At 34.2% G+C, this 17,437-nt stretch overlaps 1 protein-coding gene across 2 annotated transcripts; it reads left to right on the top strand.

Moving 5' to 3' along the window:
* Positions 1-9,694: 9,694 nt before the first annotated feature.
* LOC110758386 (nucleolar/coiled-body phosphoprotein) lies at positions 9,695-14,647 on the top strand. Of its 2 annotated transcripts, none has more exons than XM_021960247.2 (7): positions 9,695-10,020; positions 10,411-10,469; positions 11,136-11,176; positions 11,345-12,048; positions 13,037-13,126; positions 13,213-13,274; positions 14,151-14,290. In XM_021960247.2, the coding sequence occupies exons 1-7, from the start codon at positions 9,775-9,777 to the stop codon at positions 14,155-14,157; spliced, it is 1,209 nt and encodes a 402-aa protein (XP_021815939.1). In that variant the 5' UTR covers positions 9,695-9,774; the 3' UTR covers positions 14,158-14,290. The 2 variants fall into 2 exon arrangements, with proteins under 2 accessions (XP_021815939.1, XP_021815938.1); XM_021960246.2 differs by having other exon boundaries at positions 9,698-10,020; positions 14,175-14,647.
* The last annotated feature ends 2,790 nt before the right edge of the window (positions 14,648-17,437 follow it).

Genomic DNA, 17,437 nt, shown 5'->3' with positions numbered 1-17,437 from the left:
CACACTAGACATTTAAAGAGTATAGCCGACCGGCTATACACTACAAAATAGAATATTTGAATAATACAGCCGCTCGGCTATTCTCTAAAAATACCATAATATGAATTTCTCTTTTTTAATTACTTTAATTATTACTTATGTTTTAACTATTGTTTACTTAGTGAATAATTAGTATTTATTGACCTAAAGATACTAAGTTTATATTTATTTTTTTTCAAAAAAAACCTCTCCCGACGACATTTCGTCGGCATAGGTCTATGCCGACAAATGTTTGTCGGATTAGGTTTCTCCTGACGAACTTTCGTCGGCAAAGGTAATTTCGTCGGGAGAGGTCTATGAACCTTTGCCGACAACATTTCGTCAGGAGAGGTTGTTTTGCTTTTTTTTTTTTTTTTTCCTAAAAACAAATATATATATATATATATATATATATATATATATATAATTAGTTTCTTTACTTTTGTTTTTTGGCCAACTTCTTTAATTTAATACACGTAATTAGGTAATACCTTAGCCTTTTCTTTAATTACTTTAATTAGTGATTATGTTTTAATTATTATTTCTTTAGTGAATATTTAAATATTTTACCGATTTCGTAAATTACTTGGTAAATAGTAATTAAGTGTTTTTGTGGACTTTGTTTTTTGTTCTTTGACATTAAATAATCATCAAAATACGTGTGTACGTGTACAATATGTGTATTATACATTTTCTTTCATTATACCGAGTCTTTAAGATGTATACGGAAAACGGAAGTATTATTGAAAAACACGTACGTACGTGTATAATACGAGCATTAGATGGGGAAATGCTAAATTCTTTAAACGAGTAATAACTCTGAAAAAGTGAAAAATCAAAAGGGGACAATAGCTATATCTTGGTAATGGCCTAAACGTAGACTAGTCATTTCGACAAAGGAAAATGAGGGATAAAAAATTTAAAAAAACAAAAGGGCACACACTAGACATTTAAAGAGTATAGCCGACCGGCTATACACTACAAAATAGAATATTTGAAAACTACAGCCGCTCGGCTATTCTCTAAAAATACCATAATCTGAATTTCTCTTTTTTAATTACTTTAATTATTACTTATGTTTTAACTATTGTTTACTTACTAATTAGTATTTATTGACCTAAAGATACTAAGTTTATATATATTTTTTTCAAAAAAAACCTCTCCCGACGACATTTCGCCGGCATAGGTCTATGCCGACAAATGTTTGTCGGATTAGGTTTCTCCTGACGAACTTTCATCGGCAAAGGTAATTTCGTCGGGAGAGGTCTATGAACCTTTGCCGACAAAATTTCGTCGGGAGAGGTTGTTTTGCTTTTTTTTTTTTTTTTTCCTAAAAACAAATATATATATATATATATATATATATAATTAGTTTCTTTACTTTTTCTTTTTGGCTAACTTCTTTAATTTAATACATGTAATTAGGTAATACCTTAGCCTTTTCTTTAATTACTTTAATTAGTGATTATGTTTTAATTATTATTTCTTTAGTGAATATTTAAATATTTTACCGATTTCGTAAATTACTTGGTAAATAGTAATTAATTGTTTTTGTGGACTTTGTTTTTTGTTCTTTGACATTAAATAATCATCAAAATACGTGCGTACGTGTACAATACGTGTATTATACATTTTCTTTCATTATACCGAGTCTTTAAGACGTATACGGAAAACAGAAGTATTATTGAAAAATACGTACGTACGTGTATAATACGAGTATTAAATGGGGAAATGCTAAATTCTTTATCCGGGTAATAACTCTGAAAAAGTGAAAAATCAAAAGGGGACAATAGCTCTACCTTGATAATGGCCTAAACGTAGACTAGTCTTTTCGACAAAGGAAAATGAGGGAGAAAAAATTTAAAAAACAAAAGGGCACTAAATACCATAATCTGAATTTTGTCTTTTGTAATTACTTTAATTATTACTTACGTTTTAATTATTGTTTACTTAGTGAATAATTAGTATTTATTGACCTAAAGATACTAAGTTTATATTTTATGTTATTTTTCAAAAAAAACCTCTCCCGACGAAATTTCGTAGGCATAAAAATTTAAAAAATAAAAGGGCGCCCATTAGATATTTAAAGAGTATAGCGGCCCGGCTATACTCTACAAAATAGAATATTTTAAAAATACAGCCGCTCGGCTATACTCTAAAAATACCATAATATGAATGTCTCTTTTTTAATTACTTTAATTATTACTTATGTTTTAACTATTGTGTACTTAGTGAATAATTAGTATTTATTGACCTAAAGATACTATGTTTATATTTTATTTTATTTTTCAAAAACAACCTCTCCCGACGAAATTTCGTCGGCATAAAAATTTAAAAAATAAAAGGGCACCCATTAGATATTTAAAGAGTATAGCCGCCCGGCTATACTTTACAAAATAGAATATTTTAAAAATACAGCTGCTCGGCTATACCCTACAAATACCATAATCTGAATTTCTCTTTTTTAATTACTTTAATTATTACTTATGTTTTAACTATTGTTTACTTAGTGAATAATTAGTATTTATTGATCTAAAGATACTAAGTTTATATATATATTTTTTTAAAAACCTCTCCCGACGAAATTTCGTCGGCATAGGTCTATGCCGACAAACGTTTGTCGGATTAGGTTTCTCCTGACGAAATTTCGTCGGCAAAGGTAATTTCGTCGGGAGAGGTCTATGACCTTTGCCGACAAAATTTCGTCGGGAGAGGTTGTTTTGTTTTTTTTTCTAATAACAAAAAAAAAATATATATATAAAATTAGTTTCTTTACTTTACACAAAGCAACAACCAAAGCCCAGCAACTTAGTTGAAACCCGCTTCCTCAAACTTCTTCTTTAATCTTGCACAATTTATTAGGATATGAGCATTCTAATGCCCAATAGAGTATCGTCAAACCCCTCAAGGTCAACTATCACATTTAATCAAAATGTCATGCATCAAACAACACAAGATACAGAAATTATGCAACCATATTAGATAAATAAATTTGCATATTCGGTGATGCCATGAACTCACTCCCTTCTAATCTCGCTAATTCATACCTTAGGGCAACAAGTCTGCATGTCCCATACCATGCGCTTTACCACTGTGGCTCCAAATACCCTAAAATATAAACTAGTGCCCATTCGTCCTTTAACCCATTTTTCTTTTGTTTACGAATTTCTCATCTTTCACTTTTCATAAAAGGCCCTGCTCCCATCACCTCAATATATTCAAGCCATGCTCCTGTTACCTGAATATATTCCATATATTTTTTTTACCCAGATATATCTAAGGTCTTCTCCTACTCCTTAGATATACCTCAAACGACACACACACACCCCCAAAACACCATTGTATTCATGATGCATATGTAATGCAATGCAAATATCATTTATCTTTGCAGAATAATAATACATATAATAACAATAATATATCATGCTTAAAAACATCAATAATAATATTCACATATCATCAAATAATATTCATCGAGCAAAGCAACAATAATATAAATATTTATAATACTAGATATAAGCACCAAGATTAAAAGTGACATAGCCCAATCATCGGGAAATCAGGAAACCCTACCTCGTGTTTAGCTAGCTTAACCTTGTGCGGGTTCATCCTCGAAAGTACGCAGAGTAGAACACCTAATTAAGATAATTTACTTATTGAAATTCACCGAAAATAAGGAAACACGTTTGAGTGTCCTACTAGCGCACGTAGACCTAAAATCCCATAATACGCTTGATAAGTTGTTCGACCCGATTGTTACTCCCTTAACCTCACGTCCAAGCAAGAATAGAACCAAACGTCAAGGAAAAACTAATTTATTCCCCTCATATAATAGTTCTACTCTTTGAGATGTTTAAAATAAGGTGGTTCGGGTCTAGACTCATAACGAAAATTTAAAACATCAATTTAAAACAAAAACTTCAGTTTTGCTAAACATTTGGGTTGGAACACTTCAACTTTGAAAATTCACTAAATATTGAGTTTAAATCAAAATAATGTAAAACTTTCCAGATCACAACTAGACATAGAAACATTAAAAATGTCAAAATTTGATAAAAAATTAGGGTTAAGAAAACATGTCAAAATAAAAACCAAAACAGACTAGGCTGTAGAATGTTCTTTATTTAGGTTTGTACACTTGTTTTGAAAAATCACCAAAATTTCAATTTACAACCAAACGAGATAAAACTTTCCAGATTCGAAAAAGATACGTGAAAGTAAAACATATTAAAATTTCATGAAAATCCAAGTTCAGGAAGTTTTCAAACACGTATTCAAAACAGGACATGCGGTAGAATCAGAACAATTCTAACAACATAGTCTCTACTTTGAAATTTCACAAAAGAAATCAATTTAAATTCAAATGGCACAAAACCAACTTTGAAATAACCCTTGAGATATCAATTTTTATGTAACAAAATCCTAGAATGAAATTGGTACAAAATCACATCGAAATAATCTAGAACTTCATAGAAACACACTTTGAAAGAGATATGTCATTGAGGCATTCTAACCAACACTTGATTTACAACTATTACTCAAAGAGACAATATGAAAATGGGCTTCATACCTTTAAAGAATCATTTACTTGAGATGATAGTGGCTAATTTGATCAATGGAATGATAAGTAACAAGCCATTTGAGAGAAAGTACACATCTATAACAAGAAATTCAATATAATCAATGAACAAGTTTTGTTCATACAAAATTTCAAAGAGTTATAATGGTTTCGTTTTGCTTACCTTTGGATATGTTATAAAGAGGATAATTTGGAGTAACTATCATGAAGAAACTATGGTGTTTTGAGCTTTCGAAATGAGTGTTCTGGACTGAAACCAAGGGAAGGAACTAGGGACGAAGACTATAAACAAGTTCCACTCTAAACGTTCCCAAGGTGGCTATAGAAGTCCGATCAACCTAAACTTTTGAGATATTATAATAGACAACATTTCAAACAACTTTGATGAAGGAACCAAAGTCATTTGAGTATAGGAAATCACAAAAACATATTGAAACCGAGCATACTACTGTGAAATCAGGAAATGGTAAACTGATTGTGATCATACCAAATTTTCGGAGTCTGTATTGGTCGGATTGAGCTAAAATTGGAGAATGTTATAGGAATCATGTAAATGAACAACTTTTATGAAGGAAGTTTTCTCATCTGAGCTTCCGAAATTTGGGTTCTCGGCTGCTCCAAGGAAGTGACGAATTTTGGATTTTGAAGAGAAACAAAAGAAGAATGAGGATGAAAATAAGGTGAATGAGGAAGAGAGTGATGATATAATGAATGGGGAGGAAGAGAATAAATTTATGATTGAAGAATCTTAGGCTAGGTGAGTCATCAATTTAGAATAGGTGACTCATCCTTTCATAAATGGTGGATTTGAAAGCTTGAGGCAAGGGGGGAAGAATGGGAGGAGGGTGGGTTGATGCCCTCCATGTTTCAGTTTTTTTTTTGGCCTACAAGGGTATTTTGGTAATTATACACTCACAAGGGTATTTTTGTCATTTTTGTCCAACTTGAAATTAAACGCACTTAATTTAATAATCTCAATCCAAAATCACTTGCTAAAATACCCATAATCATTCTCCACCATAATATTATTTTTCATTGAAATATGAAAATTCACTTTGAAATTTTCGGGGTATTACAGTGTGGTTAACATTGGAGAGTTGGGCTAATGGGCTTGGCTATAGGCTCGGCTTTCGATTTGTCACTGATGAATAATAATTATATTAATCAAAGACTTGGGGGCCTTAGGGCTCTTGGGCTTTGGAGAAATTTAATTAAGACACCCAAACGATAATAAGTAATTTATTTTTTTCGTTTTTGACATATCATTTCAATTTAAATTCGAATGAAATTAGGTTTATAACTGTTGTGGTTTGAAAAATGCACAAAATAATTTAAAATAATTAATTACTATTTATTGAGTAATTTATGAAATACGTAACATATTTAAATATTCACAAAAGAAATAATAATTAAAACATAATTACTAATTAAAGTAATTTAAAAAGGATAAGATATTACTTAATTACATATAATAAAGTAAAGAAGTTGGCCAAAAAACAAAAGTAAAGAAACTAATTATATATTTTTAAAATTAAAAATTAAAAAATTATAATAATAAAGACCTCTCCCGAAGAAATTTCGTCGGCACAGGTCTATGCCGGCAAAGATTTGTCGGATTAGACTTCTCCCCATGAAAACACCTCTGCCAACGAAGTTTCATCGGGAGAAGTCATTTTAAAAACAAATAAATATAAACTTAGGTTGTTTAGGTTAATTAATTTTTAAAAATTTTATATTTAGTAATTAAATAATATATTTTCCTTATTTAATTAGTTAAATTAGTAATTATATTTTAATTGTTATTTATTTAGTGAATAATTAATATTAAATTTTTTAATTAACTTCATGAATTATATTACTTCATAAATAATAATTCAAATTTTGTTTTTTGTTTTTTCCTTTAATATTCACTAAGTAAAATATATCTACAAATCAAAGTGATTAAAAAAGAGAGATACATATAAACTCCCACATTGCACCAACAATAAAAATATAAATATGGATTTCTCTATAGGTTTAGCATCTGAGGTGCCATTTGTGAACACCCCACATTGAAAATTCACTCCTATAAAGGTCTTTATAAACAAAGCACTATGATGATTCGGTAAGTGTGGTTAACATTGGAGAGTTGGGCTAATGGGCTTGGCTATAGGCTCAGCTTTCAATTTGGCGCTGATTAATAATAATTATATTAATCAAAGACTTGGGGGCCTTAGGGCTCTTGCGCTTTGGAGAAATTTAATTAAGACACCCAAACGAAAATAAGTAATTTTTTTTCTTTTCGTTTTTGACATATCCTTTCAATTTAAATTCGAATGAAATTAGGTTTATAACTGATGTGGTTTGAAAATTGCACAAAATAATTTAAAATAATTAATTACTATTTATTGAGTAATTTATTTAAAAAGTAACATATTTAAATATTCACAAAAGAAATAATAATTAAAACATAATTACTAATTAAAGTAATTCAAAAAGGATAAGATATTACTTAATTATATATATATTAAATTAAAGAAGTTGGCCAAAAAACAAAAGTAAAGAAACTAATTATATATAGAAAAAAAAAACACTTCTTACAACGAAATTTCGTCAGCACAGGTCTATGTCGGCAAATATTTGCCGGATAAGACTTCTCTCGACAAAAACACCTCTGCCCACGAAATTTCATCAGGAGAGGTCTAATTCGACGCACTTAGAATTGAGAGAGACTTGAAATGAGAAGAAGTTGACAAGGCACGATATGAAGCATATGCAATTGAAAGGCAGTAGGCACAAGAACAAGACATGGAGGATAGAGAGATGAAAATCATGGCCATGGATACGAGCCATATGTCTCCTAAAACAAAGTCCTATTGGAGGTTAAAACGAAGGGATATTATGAGAAGAAAGCTTTTCCATGATGATGGACCTAGCAACACGGATTGGTTAAATGATCAAAACCATTAGGTTGTATTGAAAGAGTAGTCATATGTATTAATTTGTTGTATTGTTTCTCTTTTATTGAATAAAGAAAGCATTAAATAATATAGCTATTTATTAAAAATATTTTATACATCAAAATAAACCTTAATTCATTACAAACCACACACAAAACAAAGCAAAATTAAAAACAAAGCATTAAACTTGACTCCATCCACCGTGATTGCCTTTCATCTCCCATAAGTGCTCAATCAAGTCAACTTGATGTCTCTCGTGAACATACGAAGATTGCATTTCTTGATAACGGTGAATCATAGGGTTGTTGTATTGACTGTCCCGAATCAACGGTTCGTGCTCCATTGGTTGTCCATTTGCTCCCATGGGCCTTTCATAAATTCTTGTTAATGCCGTGTTCATAGGATCGAGTTCAAACACCTCTGGAGCATCATAATCATACTCATCCTCCATAATCATGTTATGGAGGATGATGCAAGTCATCATAGTGCTCTGAAGCACCTCTTCATCAAGCATACGAGCAACACCCCTAATAATTGCCCAATGAGCTTGCAAGATACCAAAACACATTTCTACGTCTTTCTTATCACCTTGTTGAAAAGCAGCAAAACTTTTTTCCTTCTCCAATTAGGATTCAGAATTGTTTTGACGAATGTCATCCACCTAAGATAAATTCTGTCGGCTAGGTAGTACGCACTCGAGTATACGATATTGTTGATTCGATACGTGATATGGGGGGAATGACCTCTCAAGACATCATTGAATACCGAGGATTGACCAAGCACATTAATGTCGTTTTGAGATCCGGCAACTCCCAAAAAGGCATGCCAAACCCAAGTGTCGAATGATGCAACAGTCTCCAGAATTATAGTTTTTTGGCTCTTCTTATTCCCATAATCTCCTTGCCAAGTAGTTAGGCAATTCTTCCACTACCAGTGCATGTAGTCGATGTTTCCAATCATGCCTGGGAAACCTCGAGCCTCACCTTTTCGTAGAAGCCTTCAGAGGTCCCTAGGCGTAGGTTTGTAGAGATACTTCCTCGTGTAGAGTTTTTCTATTGCATTACAGAATCTGACCAAGCACTCTAGAATAGTTGATTTTCCCATCCTAGCAATCTCATCCACCTGGTCTGCAGATGCCCCATACGCAAGTATCCGCAAAGCAGCTGTAAGTTTTTGCTCCAGAAGAAGACCTAAAACCCTAAGAGCATCGTACTTTTGAATGAAGTATGTGTCGTAATTGCAAACATCATGCATGATTTTTTTGCTATATCTCTCTTGAAAATAAGAAACATGATATAACGAATTTGGGATAAAGTAATCTTCCAAGAGATTCTTACCCCGAGAGTGCCTATGTCTGTTCACGTTTGCAGCACGACGACGATGTTGTTGCCTTGATTGATTGAGTATACCCATTGCTAAAACAACTTCTTCCTCCTCTTATCCAACTCACGATCTTCTTCAGCACGTCTGCGCCTGATTTTTTCATCTTCTCGCTGTTGCCTCTCCAACACCCTCCTCAAGTTAGACATTGAGAATAGAATGTGTTTTGTAAAATCTAATAAATGAAAGAATAGAGAAGATATGGTGTGAGAGGTCTGAGTTGATGGTGTAGTTTTATAGAGAGATTTAGAAGATAGAGATGACACGTGATGCAATTTTAGAGGGTGAAAATCTTATTTGAAAACTGAGATTAGAATTTTATTATATATCGACACGTGGCAACCGAGAATCTTATCTGAAAATCTTATTTGAAATTTGAGATCTGAATGTTATAACAAAATATGGACACGTGGCAACCGAAAATCTTATCCGAAAATTATATCCAAAAATGTTAACTGAAATTTTATGTGAGAATTTTATAATAAATAGTAACACATGGCAACTGAACAAGCTTATCCAAATTAATTATTTAAGTATAAAAAATAGAAAATAAATTAAAGTGAATAATAATTGCCCTTGCCCTTACCTTTTGGGGTAGAAACAAAAAATGTAAGGGCTGCCACTATTCACGTGAATAATTAATGAAAAATTTTACCTGACCTTTGCCTTGATTTTGTCCTTGCCCTTTGAGGTGGAGGTGCTCTAATAACAAATGAAATGTTAGTGTTCGTAATTTTACGAAATTTCGGGCCCGAATATTAATTTCACTGCCGCAAAATAAACCCTAATTCCTCCTAAACCCTCGCTTGGAGTTGGAGCCTTCTCCCTCCAAATAAGCTCAGAGCTCAGAAGCCTCGCATGCCCAAGTCCCTAACAAGCACGCAGGACACTATCAACCCTACCCTTCTCGCCTTCAAGCCTCGCCAAGTTCAGCTTGCAAACCTAGAAGATATGAAGCACAGCAAGCCCAATATCTCTAGCGACAGCACCCAAACTCTAAGTCCCGACCAGAAGGGTCCACTCCTCCATGCTGTGGCTCGATTCCTGGAGAGCAATGGGTTCTCCAAAACTCTGAAAAAGTTCCGGTCCGAAGCTCAAATCGAGGTGGGCAGCTGTCTATTTTCTGTTTGGTTGCCTAGAAAACAGAGGAAAATGCAGAGCATAATGGAATTTCTTTTGATGCGTTCTCTGAAGTTCTAAAAGACATAATTTTTTAAAACCAAATAGACCCTAAATGATTGTAACATTCCTTCTGTTTGTTTTGGACCTTCTGTTATTTCCGTTGTAGAGGTTTAAGTTGCCAATATAGTTCAGTTCATATCTATATGATGTTTTTTTTTTTTGCGCTGGTCCGTATCTATTATGATTAAATAGTAATGAGTTTGTAAAATTGTCTCAGAAGATGGAGTTGGGAAATTTGTTAACGAAGTATTAGAGAGTATAAATTGATTGATACTGCATTTATTACAAAATTGGTTATTGACCCTTTTGCAGAAAAGTGGACTGAAGGAATCTTCACTGGATTTGGAAGAAATGTTCTGCAAGTTGATGTGGTAAGTTGATAGTTCTTTTAACTTTCTTTTTGTCTCTTAAAGAATTTATATCAAGATGGTCATCAATTGTAACATCATCTTCAATACGTTGGAAGTAATTCTTTAAATCTTTTCTCAATCTATTCACTTCCATGGCTTTTGGGTGTCAGTTCGTTTTTTTTTCTTTTCTGAATAAGCGCATGACTCAGTATTTTGACTCCAGATGACAGTTTTTGTTGGGCAGCATCTAAAACTTTTGTTTTCTGATTTTTGTAAGTTCAATGATGTAGAGGTAGCAACATCGGTACTGTTATGCCAATCTTTCCTGATATGGATATTTGTGATCCGATGATTATGTAGTGTTCTCTATAGTATGACATCAATTGTTATCACTACTGTGATAGGTTTTGCTAATTCGATAAGTGGTTCTAAATTACAGGATTATCTTTAAAACAAAAGTTGTCAGGGACTCGTAATTTTAGATGATTATCATAGGTTTTTTGTTCAACATCCTATAATTCTGTTGATGACAATCACTGGCATGAAATCCAATGGAAAGAGTTTCAATGCTGTCTGGAAGACCTCCATAATACTCAATGCATTTGGTGGTTCATTCATGCTGCTGTTTAGTTAAGCATTACCTTTCAGCTTCTATTCTAATTGTACTTGTGCTTCTCTGTTATGTAGTAATAATGGAGTCACAAGTGTCAACAGCCAGAAGAAGAAAGGTATGCATGAATTTATAAATATGTTTGGTATGCATGATCTAATGAGAATGCTCTCTCTCTCTCTCTCTCTCTCTCTCGTATGTGAATGTGTGTGCATGAGCAGGATATAGTTATATCTTTATTATTTTTTACATAAGTTCTTATGTTAGACTTGTTAATTCTGCACAGAAGACGTAAAGGAGCCTGAAAAATTGTTGGAGGAGACTGAAAAGAATTGCATGGAGAAAAAGAAAAAGAAGTCTAAGGTAGCTTCCGATTCTGAGACAGAGAAGAAACCAAAGGATAAGAAGAAAAAGAAGAACAAGTCAAGTTCTGATTCTGTTGATGCAAACGGAATTGGTAAATCAACTGCTAATGAAATTCCAGTGGATGAGAAGAGTGTCAAACCTAATGGTAAGAAGAAAAAGAAAGATGGTTTGGTTTCTGAAAGTCTAGATGGTGGGGATGTGAAGGTGCTTGGTATAGGAGATACAAATGGAACTAGTTCTACAAAAGATGATTTGAAGTTATCAGATGTGGATGCTACCGGTAAGGAGAGTAAAGGGTCCAAGAAAAGAAAAAGATTAGCGTCTGAAGGAAATGATTCGCAGCCTGCTGACAACAGAGAAGATGAAGAATCCAAGCGCAGAAAGGTAGAGAGTTTAAAAGCATCCAAGGGAAGTGAGCAACCAGCAAATAGTGATGCATCCCTAGGAAGAGCTGAAAATGCTGGTAAAGATAGTAGTGGGGAAAGTGGTCAAGTTGGTCCAGATGTGTTTCAAAAAGCTTCTGTTATGCAGCTTGATGGCCGGGCAAATGGGAACCTAGAGAAAAGTGCTGAGAAGTCTTCGATAAAGAAAAGCATGAAGAAGCAGCGCAATGGTTCTGATGAGGTACTTCCTCGATCTTTATGTGTTTGAGAAAGCATGCTAGTGAACTATTTGAGATTAGAAGTTATATCCCCTCTGTATGGATTTCTACTGCTCCTTATTTGCTAACTTGCTACATGAATTATATGTGAAACACCATTTATTTGTAAAAGCTGTGATCTTATTTACAATATATCTGACTGAAAGAAATCAATCTATTCCTAACATAAAAATGCTTAAATACATGGTTACTATGACCTGACGGTATGTTAGGAGTTGTCAAAATTTGAGAGGGCTTAGATTTTTACTATTCATTTCTGCATTGAAAAAGCACATCCATATTTCTTCAAGACTCCTTGATGGTCAGAAAAAATAAGACTTGCATTTCACATTTTTGTCCTTATGTCCCTCGTTCAACTATCTTGTATATTTGACAAAACCTATTTCAATGGTATCCCCCCTTGGGAATCTCTGTTGGGCCTTATCCCTTTTTAGGGCTGCCATATATGCTATTACCCAATTATATAACAAGTAACAATAAGACGAAGGAAGTTTGGTATATTTTGTGTAATCTTTTACATGTAACACTTAATAATGTATTGATTTTATGGTTTTGAAAGGTCCTGGGGTTTTATGACTTGATGTAGATGGTCTTATTGAAAGTGTAATGTAAGATGGTTAGGGAAGTGAAGTTTTTAATGATTTTTGTAACGATTAACCATTTAAGATGTGAGTGATTCATGCGGCCTCTTTGGAGACTCTAGTTGCTACATGACATGTCAAATGTACTTTTCATGTTTTTATTTGGATCTAAGCCATTTCAAAGGAGGTTTTTATTGTGAAACGTTCTTCTCAACTATGTTGTGCTTTATACATATGGATGGGTTTTGTATCAGTGCTTGATGATGTTGTTGTTGCAGTGATGTATGTTGCCTGTCTCTATTATCTCTTTTTGCACGATACTGATGTTGCTTAAAGGTTTAAATAATGTTTATAAATGCTGTTATTGCAGCCAACGGCTTTTAAGGCATTTCAAAGGGTAAAAGCTGAGGAGGTGGAATTCGTAGACGAGAAGCTTCGGGATAATTCTTACTGGGCAAAGGTGTGAGACTGGTTGGCTTCTGTATTTTTTCTTCCACCCTGTATTTATTTGTGTGTCCACTAATTTTCTCTCTCAATTCTGTGCAGGATGGTGCAGAGATTGGCTACGGTGCAAAAGCACAGGAAGTTCTTGGGCAAGTCAGAGGAAGGTGTGTATGCTGATTGCCACTTGTTTGTTAATGTTAACTAAAGACATTGTTGTATTTCAAAGTCTTTTTCATGCCATTTCAATTATCATCTTGCTTTTCCTTTTGCACAAATAAAGTAGTGATACGAAGTATTTCATGATTATAAAACTCCTATGAAACTTGACTAGTTTGATTGCTACAAGGCCTACTATTTTTGGTGGCACAAAAATGTTGGGTAATGATACAAAAATGCGCATCATTGGAAAAGGTCAAACCAATATGCCCATTGAACTGAGTTTTGCCATGTGTAGTTGCGATATATGAATGAGTGACAAAAGATTAACAATCAATATATCTACGATTAGGTGGGGATGCCACCAATGGATAAAATGAATTATGAAGAATTGTTTGAGATGGTTTGGTCATGTTTAGTGAAAGGCTTCAAATGTATTGGTTAGAAAGAGTTATTTGATGTAAGTTGGAGTTGAGCTGTGCAAAAGTTATAGGTTGACTGACGGTTATATGGGTGTTAATTGGGTAGAGATCGATCATCTAAGATGATGGCTTTAGAATGGGGTTATGTTAATTTCATAGTGAAAAAAAGGCCATCTACCTGACTTGTGATCAAAGTTAAGTTTAAATGCCGCTCGTGTCTTTATTCACTTGAACAGAAACCCCCCATATTGGTATCTTTAACTGAAACACTAGCATACATAATGGAATGGTATCCTTGGGAATCATCTTGGATGAAGAATGGAAGGGGGTTCAGTAAATTAAAATGTTCTGAGCTGATTGTCCTGTTCACACACACAACACCTACATGCGCGTGCACACACTAGAATGCATTGTGCTCTCTAGACACTTGTTTCATAATTATGCTTTCGATTGAATGTGCAGAACCTAAATCTCTCTCTCACGCAGGGATTTTCGTCATGAAAAGACTAAGAAGAAGCGTGGGTCATACAGAGGAGGGCAGATTGATCAGCAGTCACACTCAGTCAAGTTCAATTATGATGATGAAGATTAACCGGAAACCTTTCCTGAGGCACAAGTTTACAGAAAACAGTATTCGCTTGCAGAAAAACCGGTGTCTTTTATGTTCTTGACAAGTTTTCAATGAAAGGGCTTCTACATGTTGAGAATTTATTTTGAACTTCCCATTTTTTCTTAATGTTTTTTATGGGATGAGCCTCTTTATTTCCTTCTTAAATATGGAAGGCTTGCTCCAGTCCTTGATTGTATTTTTTCTCAAACTAGTGGTGGTCATAAGAATCCTTTCTATTTTTCATTTTTTATTTCTCTTCTTTTACCCTCAGGTTTGAGATCCAGTGTATTTCATGGCAACTTCGGTGGTTACAAGATAAGCAAACAAAGTGTCTGTGTTAGTAGCTGAAGAGACGTTTTTAGCCTCCATGGTTCCACAACTTCTTGGCTACCTTGTTAGCCTGCCAACAGTCCACTTCTCCATTTATTGTTATTATTTTTACTGCATACAGTGCAATTCTCCATTGCTGAGCGTCTTTTCCTTATTTTGTAAAGTTCTTATTTCTATTTAAATCTTTAGAAAATAAAAAGAAAGAAAGAATAGTAATATTATATTTAAATCTTCAAAAAGGGAAGAAATACTCCAAAAAGACACACAAGAAGACGAGTGACATCATCACCTTCTTAACCTACCGAAGGAAGGTCCCCTTTCGAAGCAGTAACCACTTGCCGATGTTCCCAACTACAGAACCTAGTTTCCATGGACACATGTCACCTCCACAACAGCTTACACAAAGTCCCATATCGAAACTTTATGCAAAACTTTCACTTCCCTATAAATAGGGAACAATACCCGAGTAAAAAAGATAATTACTTTTTCACATTTACTATTATTCTGCCAAAATTACCACATACACTCGCTGACTTAAGCATCAGAGAACCTTTGGCAGGTACCACACTGGTGCCCGAAGCTTGACGATTGCTTCTTCTTTGTTTTCTTCTGCAGGATCCCTCCGTACCGAAGGGTTTAATAGTGCAACATAACACCTAATTGAGTGACATCTGTAACTATTTTTGGAGTTGAGTGGCCAAAATGTAACTCCGAGTATAGTTGAGGGATCATTTCTACAAATAATCCTAACTGAAAAGTCACATTTGCCCATCAATAATCTAATAGATGCTTGTCACGTCATCATTTTAAACAGAAAAAGTCACATACTTAATGGTATGAACTAATGGTGCAACACAACACCCAATTGAGTGACCTCTGCAACTAATATTTGAGTTGAGTGACCAAAATGTAACTTTGAGTATAGTTGAGGAACCATTGCTTCGAATAACCCTTATATGTATGAATGTGTCTGACATCATGTAAGGTTGAACACAGCGTTATATAGATATTTTTGTAGGGAAAATGCATATGATTATATCTGAAATGAACTGTTTTTAATGTTCACCATTGAACCACCCAAGTGAATCGAAATAGATGTTGGACCAATCTTGCAGGTGCAGTCATATCCCTAGAGTCTACCTAAGCAGAAAGGAAGATTCATTTTTGTAAGAAGAGATGTGCCTTGGCCCAACCAATAGGTCCAGTTCTGTGCAATTTTATTCCACTAATTTCCCACCATATTCTTAAGATTCTTTTCTTGGGTTGTGGTGTTGGTGAGTAGATGGATCTTGTAAACCATACATTGATTTTGGGTTTTGGTTGATTGAATTGAAATTTGAATCGGTCGGTTTTGGTTACATTTAAATCTGTGAAATCCAAGATGCAAAAACTATGATGCTTAGCCGCAAAGAGTTTATGTAAGAAACTCAAATGACTTCAAGATGCAAAGCTTAACATGAGCATAGGGCATGTTTTCGTGTCAATGAACTCAAAAAGGTATGCCCACAAGATAGTCGGAGCTATTTGAAGGTAAGGATCCTATTAATTTTCAGCTTCTTTGCATACAAGGTTAACTTAGAATCATTATTGTTGCATTATTCCACCGCTATTAGTGGAGTTGAAACAATAATCATGTTGCTACTCATTTTTCAACAATGTGATTGATAAGCGCCGCAACATTGACAATTGTTCAAAAAGCAAAGAAAAGAAAGCAAAAGAAAAAGCAACCAATTACCAGAAAGGCTTTTGTTTTTTACTTAACTTTACCTTGTCTAGAAAGATCTTTCCTTTCTATATATGTAGAACACAGAAAGAGAAAAATCTCAACCCACACAAGTTTTGAGTAATGTTTTACTCGTTGCTGCAATATTCATCCTAGAGGGCTACAAAAAAATGCAGTGCTTTCCTCTTCCAGTTCTGCATGCAAGAGAGTTAAACAAGTGCCATATCTCCTGTGCAGAATCGACGTTTGTAGCATGTGGTGGTGCCATTTCTCCTGCGACTACGGTGATGGATTTCGTGCCAGTGGGAAGAGCAAATGTTTAGAAGTATCATTTGATGCCACTGGAGATTGCAGATTAAGCTGCAAGATGATGGGAGTCAGGTTCTGATATTTACCAGAACCAAGGATACTCATATGGCTCGCATGATCGTGCAACATTTTTTGCATTACCATTTACCAGTGAAATTAGCAGAACTAAGAATGCTTCTATGTCCAAGAGGAGGGCTTAGCAACCGATCTAGTAGCTTGTTTTATCAAAGTGTAGTTCGTCTCATATGCTCTAGCATCTCAAACGGCATCCTGGTGGAATGAATAAGTGGCAGAGCCTACATTTAAGTTTGCTATGTAAGCATAAAAAGAAACAAAAAAAGTTTAGTTCGTGAGCTGGTGTATCTATATACTTGTGTTTTCAATGTTGAAAACAGCTCTTTTCTTTTTCTTGCTGATGTTTGTTTACCCAACAATGGAAAAAGGAAAATGGAGAGTTTGCCTGATGCTAACCCGATCCAATAGAACGCGAGTATGCTTGAAACCAATTGGCAATAGAAAGTAAGACATAAATATATTTATAATATTTATTCAGCTTTAGTTTATGAAGTAAATTACCAGTTGTTCTATTGGTGTTATAGTCAACAACAAGAGTCACTACTAGAAAACCTCATTATAAGCCACTGGCAACCAGTGACCAAAGGGTGTTAGTCACGGATTGGCCACAAAATACCTAATTGTGGTAGTTGTCATTAAGTTTCCACCTCGACAATGAGTCTTCGTGGCCTATAAGTGGTGGGTCCCATGTTACTTTTAGCC

The sequence above is a fragment of the Prunus avium genome, chromosome 1 (genome assembly GCF_965620075.1).
Source record: "Prunus avium chromosome 1, drPruAviu1.hap1.1, whole genome shotgun sequence".
Taxonomy (NCBI): Eukaryota; Viridiplantae; Streptophyta; class Magnoliopsida; order Rosales; family Rosaceae; genus Prunus; species Prunus avium.
Note: the sequence above shows the minus strand (reverse complement) of the source record. Positions and strands in the feature narration are given on the sequence as shown.